Source organism: Thunnus maccoyii, chromosome 18, assembly GCF_910596095.1.
Source record: "Thunnus maccoyii chromosome 18, fThuMac1.1, whole genome shotgun sequence".
Classification (NCBI taxonomy): domain Eukaryota; kingdom Metazoa; phylum Chordata; class Actinopteri; order Scombriformes; family Scombridae; genus Thunnus; species Thunnus maccoyii.
In genome coordinates this window covers 24824850-24833230 of record NC_056550.1, presented here as the reverse complement: position 1 = coordinate 24833230, position 8381 = coordinate 24824850, and the positions used below count along the sequence as shown (strand labels likewise).

The following is an 8381-nucleotide window of genomic DNA, read 5'->3' as shown; positions in this document are numbered from 1 at the left end:
ATTATTCTCAGTTAAAGTATTTATTACTAAATGTGATGTGTGTGTATATATATATATATATATATATATATATATATATGTGTGTGTGTGTGTGTGTGTGTGTGTGTGTGTGTGTGTGTGTGTGTGTATTAAAATAATCTGCAAAAGGTATGATATATAGATTGAAACAAGAAACAAAAGATATGCTGGTTATGTAATCATTGACAACAGTAGTTGGTTAACAGTCATAAGAAGCTTATTCTCTAAAGATAAACTTAAATGAGGATGCTCAGTGATTTTCTGATGTATGCAGGATTAAATTCTCATACATGCACAAAACTGTTTTTCATTTGTTTTTCACCCACTTGATCAGATGGGAATTTCATTGTTTCTCTTATCTACCTCTGTGGATAAAACTGTGTCTCCAGGATAGCTCGTTTTTCCTCTGATGTCAGCAGACCCTGATGCAAAGAATCACGGATCTTCTTCCATGAGTCCATCTCTGAGCTCCAAAGTGCAGCTCTGGCTCTGATGAGCTGTGAGACTTCAGTCTCACTGCCTTTGGCCAGACTGATGCTGTCTTTATAGATGGTGAAGATGTCCTTGCCAATGAAAAGAGCATTGAGCCCGATGAGACCAGCCCTGGCTGACTTGGTGAGAGCAAGGGGCCCTGTGACTGCTGCCTGACCGGCATCTGGGACATCTGATGCCACTCTGGACATGTCATGTAACACTTTACGTTTGTGGGCCACCACCTTACCAGCACTTGCAATCAGGTCCTCACTTTTCAACATCTTACCAGCAGGGGCAAAATCAACAAATGACTCTATGCTTTTTCTAAAAACACCATCTTTAGTAAGACCCTTGCTTACTCCCACAGCCACATCTATCTGACTTGCTTTCCTGTTGGTGACCTCATCCAGACAATTCTGGAGACTCTTCACATCCTTCATGATGCTCTTGAAGGCTTCACTGGCTTTTTTTTTATATGTGCGCTTGACTCCAATCTCTGTGGCTGTGGTGACAATGCTGTTAACTCCGCTGGTAATTCCCAGCCCCACCCCAGTCATTGTCAGAGCAAGAGACACTTCAGCAGTTACAGGAATTAAAGCCAAACCAATGATGGAAAGGACACCACCAATCGCGCCAACCGAGCTTCCTGCAACACTGGAGATCTTTGCCCCCTTATTCATCCTGTCTAGCTGAACAGCACTCTCCTCCAGGTCATTTAGAAACCGCGACATGATGAAGCCACGACATGATTCCTCCTTGAACAAGAACACCATCCGGAAGTGTTGGTCCATCCTGATGAAGAGAAAATATAAAATTAAGAAATGAAAGATAAAAAAAAGAGGAGACATTGTTAAGTATAACATGATATTTAAAAATACAGTATGAAAACCAGTTTGGATTTAGTACATGTTTTCCACATTTAACACACACTATAGGAAACTAAAGCAGCAATAAATCACCTCAGCAAAGATGAGCACAAAATAGCTGCAAGTCATAAAATCAGCAGAGAACAAAACACGGAATCTGGGCTCAATGACCTGACTAACTTAGAAATCCCTTTTTTAATCAAAGAAGGCCTTCCTGTCTCTTTTCCACCTCAACCAAAACTGTCGTCAGAAACTTATATGTCTGATATATTCTACCAGTTGGATATAACAGCCATAATTTAGTTACTAATCATAGAGTTGGTGGGTCAATCCCTGGCTCGAGTGTCCTCGAGCAACACACTGAGGCTTTAAAATTACTCTCAATTTGTATGAACAAGAAGTCACTTTGGACAAAAGTATTTCCCAAATGAGCCACATCAAGTTGTAATTTTTGTTACATAAATAACTGTGCTTTGGTAATTATCATTTTACAGTACCCAATTTAAAACTGGACATTAAAGGTAAAGAATTGAAGCAAGAGAGAGTCCCCCCCCTTTATCTGCGATTTGAGCAGACATGGTAAATTGGCCATAGTTATTTAGCACAGTTTCCCTCTTATATACACACTTCAACATGTGGAAAGAAGAAACAGGGGATTGAACTACAAACCCTCCTGCAATCAATAGATGTCAACTCTACTAGTTGAGCCACAGTCATCAACATAAATTGTCATGTGTTCTTTATAATCAGGGTCATATTGCCCCCTAGTGTCCTTTTAGCTTACCTGCATTCTTTTAACAATAAAAAAATAACACGTAATCATTGCATATATTTTCAATGTTTCAAGTTTAAATGATTCATACAGACTGTGCTAGTTATAATACAACAAGAGATTAATTCATCATTGGTAATGTAATCCTATTTGCCACTGAATTTAGTGTTTATTATATCAGACATACTGTATTTTAATTGTTGTTGTTGTCTGTAAAGTCTATTGAACACTACAGTACACTGACATAATACTGATTAGATATTGTCGACGAAATAGAAGCAAAAGTAAATTAACTACTTGAACCTTTCAGTATTGCGTTCTAAAGACAACTTCCAGCCAAACCTCTACAGGATATTTGTGCTTTTGGATGCCCAATAAATTTTTAAACATCTGTTCTATACAACATGTTTTTAAATAGCTGAAATACCAAATAAAGCTCAAACTGTCTCTACTATTGAAAGTGTCGACTACATTTCAGAAATACACAACTTTGCACAACTGCAATGAGGTAATATTTTAGCACCACCAAACCTCTTATTATCACTTCATGCTTACCTGATTTCATTAAGCTGATTGATGTGACAAAGCATCCTTTGTATGTCATCTTCAGACAAATCCACATCAAGATCTACCACAGTTTCCATATTCATCCTCAGGCAAAACGCACTGAAAGAGCTGTGAATTATATAATTATACCATTAATTTATAGATATGATTTCAAATAATGTCTTTTGCACAATCAGCATATTATTTCAACAAAAAATAGAAGGTGCTGTTCATGATTGAAAAATTTTACCTTTCCTCTAACTTGTCGCAGATCTTCTGGGTGGTCTGGATGTATTTGTCCAACTGATTTGCCAGCTCTTCCACATTCTGAAGTTTGGGAAGGAAGAAGGCCTTCGCATCTCTTTTAAAGGCAAGGATGAGCGGGCAGACCAGCCAAGCAGCAGTGATGACATCCCGAACAGTGTCAGAGCTGATGTCTTGGGGCAGATGTAACACCCAGTTCTCCTCCTCAAACACATGCAGCGAGGTGACCGCCAACCTCTCCACTGCATCCAGGAAGCAGTTGAGCTTCTCCAGGCCTCTCAGAGTGACCTTCAACACAGCAGCAAGCTCCTTCTCCAACTCTTTACGCCTGCTGTATGCAGTCACGAAGGTCACCTTGCTCTTCATATATTTCACAAAAGCCTTGCCTTTGTTCTCTGACTGTTTAACATGGCCGATGCTCAGGTCAATTTCATCAGCTCTGTCTTTAATGTCCCTGATCCTTTGTAACTCTTTCTCCCTTGCATCTTTCCATTCAGGGAGGCTCTCACTGAATTCTTTTAGCATGTTAACACAACTGAAGGTGTCTTTGGTGTACTGGCACAAGGCCTTCTGCAGTTTTCCTCTGTAAGACAAAACAACAACATGTGTGTAAATCGATGATAGTTGTCCAGGAAGTGAAATGTTCAAACAAATGAAAAGAAAATCTTGCAACACCTACTTTATCTCCACACTAATTTTGCAAGTCAGCACAGGAGAGAGACCCGACAGAACCTCCTTTTTCAATAATAAAAGATAAACTTTATTAAACTGATCAAAACACCAGATTTTAAATCCAGTGGAACACTGATACATAAGGCGTTTGAAAGGTGATCAGATCCAAATTAGCACACCTCCCAACACTCCCACTTTTCGCAGGAGTCTCCGTATTATTAACCCTTTCTCCCAATTAGTAATTTCTCCGATTAATGTCCCGTTTAACGGTCTAGACCTGCTCTTTGTGAAAAGTGCCCTGAGATAATTTGGTGCTGTATAAAAAAAATTGTATTGAATTAAATTGGATCTCATGATGATACAAAACAAATGGGGGCTCCTCAGTTTCTGTGTGAGATGGTGACCTGGCAACCCAACCCAGAAGCAGAGGTCAGCATGCGCACCTCAGTTTGCTGCTGAAAATGAGAAGGAGGGGCTGGTTTGTCTCATGCGGAAGAGGATTCGGGCCACATGTGAAAATTATATTTGAGTTCTGAGTTTAAATTCAGAATTTTAGCTGAAACGCATTCACTTTATTGTAGTGGATACGTTTTGTTGATATCTTTTTGTTATTTTTGTTGCATTTATAACCCCCACCAACACACACGCACCCCAAGTATAATATAATATACAGTTTTGGTGTTTACAATATGAAATATATTGATTACATGTTGATTTGGATATAAAGTGCATATTGAAATTACTACATAGAGGCAGCAGTAGTTCAATGATTCGAAACTTACCTTTCCGCAGACATTTGTCACCTCAGATAGTCTATGTGTCTATTGAGAAACAGTTGTTGGGCAGCTTTTGAAGACAAAGCCGTTCCAACAAGCAACACCCCACCCATATACTTCCTTCCTCTGTGAAAATTTGACTGTGACATTTAGATTTATTATTGAAACCAACAGTCTTACAGTGATGCCTGCCACCCTATTTCCTTCTGTTTCCATCCAAAAATACTAAAATGTATTAAATATTTCATACTTGTAAATATGTAAACACATGAATTAATTGATAAATTCTAAATTCTAAATAATGTTTATAATAAAATCTACATGACTGTGGCCATAAGGGAAAGGAAAACATTATTTATTTGACTGACTGTTCTGTTTTCACTGTTTCCATCCATGAAACTTTGACTCAGTTTGTGATTCTTTGCTGCTGTTCTGTCTTGTTGTTTTCTTACTTACACTTTCTTTTTCTGTGGCTACCAGTTTATGCTTAGTCTGTTTATCTTCTCCTTTTGTCTCAGTGTCTTCCTCTGTACAACCATAATGAACAAGTAAACTTTCTGTTCCTGGTTCAATGATTAATAAAATGATCATGTAACCTCTGAGTAAAAGTGTTTCATTGGTTAAAAAGTAGCTTAGACAGAAAACATGATCACTGTCATTAGTCTGGAGCCGTTTTTAACCAAACTAACATACCCAAACTCTTATTGGTGAAACAACATGTCAGCCAGTGCAGCAGTTTGACTCACTGACTTTTTTATGTTTTTGGACAACAGAGGAGGTCTACAGCACAGAGGAATACAGGCATTTGTAAAAAAATAAATATAAATAAATAAATGAAAAATTAAAAAAAAAAAAGGAAAATCACCAGCCTTATCCTTTAATTTTTACCTCATTACTGTTTTCAAAATGCAGACATTTTACTTATTATCCCACTATTATTGATAGGATATGACCCTTATATAATGTGTTTATTGTGAGTAGATTAGACTATTGTTATCCCGTATTACTGTGTTATTACTGAGATGAGTATGTGTTTTTTCTTATTTACTACATTTACATTTACATCATGTCAGCTCAGCAGATCTCTTTTGATCCTGCTTAAAAACGAGTTGCAGGCTTGACATGGTAGCTGTCTGAAATTGGGACCCTGCTACACCACATGTATGACGTTTTGTTGCTTTTTGCTTGATTAGTTTAAATTGTCACTGCAAATAAAGATTAACAGACTTTTCCCCTCTTTTCTTCTATTTGAGGAGGTTTAGGCCACCTTGACTACCATGTGAAATTGTATCTCAGACTTACAGGAAATCAGCATCAGACCTCTGCAGCTGTTACACGCTGTGAAGGAAGTTGTATACGTGCCGAGTGACTGGACATAATTTTGTGTAGGTTGTCACAAAAGGCCAAGTACAGTATGTTTATGTATAAAAGAAATTTGACTCCAGACTCCAGTGGCTCTCAATGTACAACAATGTTCAGGAGATACACATGGATATACAGCCAAAACAAGGACAACAAGCTGAACAGAGATATGTTAACATAAATGTATGACTATTATTTACAAGCCAGTAGGTGAAAAAAATAGATATATACATATTAAAAACATACACAAGTGTGATATGGAAACTTGAAGCCTCCAGTGCACAAACACTGAGAATGGACTTTACAGTGAAGTAGGAGACATCTTGTGTCCAGCAGTTGAAGTCAAGTCAAAGAAGAGCATTTTAAAATTTCTTCTTTAAAATTAGTGTCCAAACTCAATTTTCTAGAATACAAATAAAACTTACCAAACTAAACCAAACTAAACAAGACTAAAGGTTTGAGACAAAGAGAAGAAAGAAAGTCTCATGATGATACAAAACAAATGGGGGCTCCTCAGTTTCTGTGTGAGATGGTGACCTGGCAACCCAACCCAGAAGCAGAGGTGAGCATGCGCACCTCAGTTTGCTGCTGAAAATGAGAGGAGGGGCTGGTTTGTCTCATACGGAAGAGGATTCGGGCCACATATGAAAATTATATTTGAGTTCTGAGTTTAAATTCGGAATTCGAGCTGAAACGCATTCACTTTATTGTAGTGGATCTGTTTTGTTGATATCTTTTTGTTGTTTATGTTGCATTTATAACCCCCACCAACACACACACACCCCAAGTGTAATATAATATAAAGTTTTGGTGTTTGCAATATAAAATATATCAAATGGATATAAAGTGCATTTTGAAATTACTACACAGAGACAGCAGTAGTTCAGTGATTCTAAACTTACCTTTCCGCAGACATTTGTCACCTCAGACAGTCTTCTTCCCTTATGTACTAATATGGGACTATTCCAATACAATTATTGAGCAATCCCAACAAGCCCCACCCAACCCAAAACGCTTCCTTTTTCTGCTGAAAAGTTATTCGGACTGTGACATGAAGATTTAGATTTATTATTGAAACTAACAGTCTTACAGTGATGCCTGCCACCCTATTTCCTTCTGTTTCCATCCAAAAATACTAAAATGTATTGAATATTTCATACTTGTAAATATGTAAACACATGAATTAATTGATAAATTGTAAATTCTAAATAATGTTTGTAATAAAATCTACATGACTGTGGCCATAAGGGAAAGGAAAACATCATTTATTTGACTGACTGTTATGTTTTCACTGTTTCCATCCATGAAACTTTGACTCAGTTTGTGATTCTTTGCTGCTGTTCTGTCTTGTTGTTTTCTTACTTACACTTTCTTTTTCTGTGGCTACCAGTTTATGCTTAGTCTGTTTATCTTCTCCTTTTGTCTCAGTGTCTTCCTCTGTACAACCATAATGAACAAGTAAACTTTCTGTTCCTGGTTTAATGTTTAATAAAATGATCACGTAACCTCTGAGTAAAAGTGTTTCATTGGTTAAAAAGTAGCTTAGACAGAAAACATGATCACTGTTTTTAGTCTTTGGAGCCGTTTTTAACGTGACCAAACGCTTCGTGGTGAAACAACATGTCACCCAGTGCAGCGGTTTGACTCCTTTACATGTTTTTATGTTTTTGAAAAACAGCAGAGGTCTACAGCACAGAGGAATACATTGCAATGCATTTGTAAAAATGAATAAATAAATAAATAAATAATTTAAAAAAAGGAAAATCACCAGTCTTATCCTTTAATTTTTACCTCATTACTGTTTTCAAATTGCAAAGATTTTACCTTATTATCCCACTATTATTGATAGGATATGACCCTTATATAATGTGTTTATTGTGAGTAGATTAGACTATTGTTATCCCGTATTACTGTTATTACTGAGATGATTATGTATTTTTTCTTATTTACTACATTTACATTTACATTATGTCAGCTCAGCAGATCTCTTTTGATCCTGCTTAAGAACGAGTTGCAAGCTTGACATGGTCGCTGTCTGAAATCGGGACGCTGCTACACCACATGTATGACGTTTTGTTGCTTTTTGCTTGATTAGTTTAAATTATCACTGCAAATAAAGATTAACAGACTTTTCCCCTCTTTTCTTCTATTTGAGGAGGTTAAGGCCACCTTGACTACCATGTGAAATTGTATCTCAGACTTACAGGAAATCAGCGTCAGACCTCTGCAGCTGTTACACGGCTGTGAAGGAAGTTGTATACGTGCCGAGTGACTGGATATAATTTTGTGTAGGTTGTCAAAAAAGGTCAGTATGTTTATGTATAAAAGAAATTTGACTCCAGATTCCAGTGGCTCTCAATGTACAACAAAGTTCAGGAGATACACATGGATATACAGTCAAAACAAGGACAACAAGCTGAACAGAGATATGTAAACATAAATGTATGACTATTATTTACAAGCCAGTAGGTGAAAAAAATAGATATATACATATAGAAACAACAAATGGACAACAACATACATGTCTATATACAGTTACAGTAACAGTAACAGTTTCTGTAGATTGTCAACAAGTAGTGTAAAGGTGTTTAGGACTGCTGAAATAAATATTGAATGAAAAAATAAGTTACT

General features: G+C 36.9%; 1 protein-coding gene across 1 annotated transcript; it reads right to left on the bottom strand.

The window, feature by feature from the left end:
• Window positions 1-292: 292 nt before the first annotated feature.
• LOC121884111 lies at window positions 293-3509 on the bottom strand. The gene is made up of 3 exons (XM_042392712.1): window positions 2927-3509; window positions 2686-2805; window positions 293-1284 (listed from the first exon to the last, which is right to left on the bottom strand). The coding sequence occupies exons 1-3, from the start codon at window positions 3463-3465 to the stop codon at window positions 378-380; spliced, it is 1566 nt and encodes a 521-aa protein (XP_042248646.1). The 5' UTR covers window positions 3466-3509; the 3' UTR covers window positions 293-377.
• Between the last annotated feature and the right edge of the window lie 4872 nt (window positions 3510-8381).

Coding starts and splice junctions, on each gene's coding strand:
- LOC121884111 (XM_042392712.1), bottom strand. CDS start 3,465: ATGCTAAAAGAATTCAGTGAGAGCCTCCCTGAATGGAAAGATGCAAGG. Junction 2,806..2,926: donor TGCGACAAGTTAGAGGAAAG/GTAAAATTTTTC, acceptor TATAATTCACAG/CTCTTTCAGTGCGTTTTGCC. Junction 1,285..2,685: donor AATCAGCTTAATGAAATCAG/GTAAGCATGAAG, acceptor TCTCTTCATCAG/GATGGACCAACACTTCCGGA.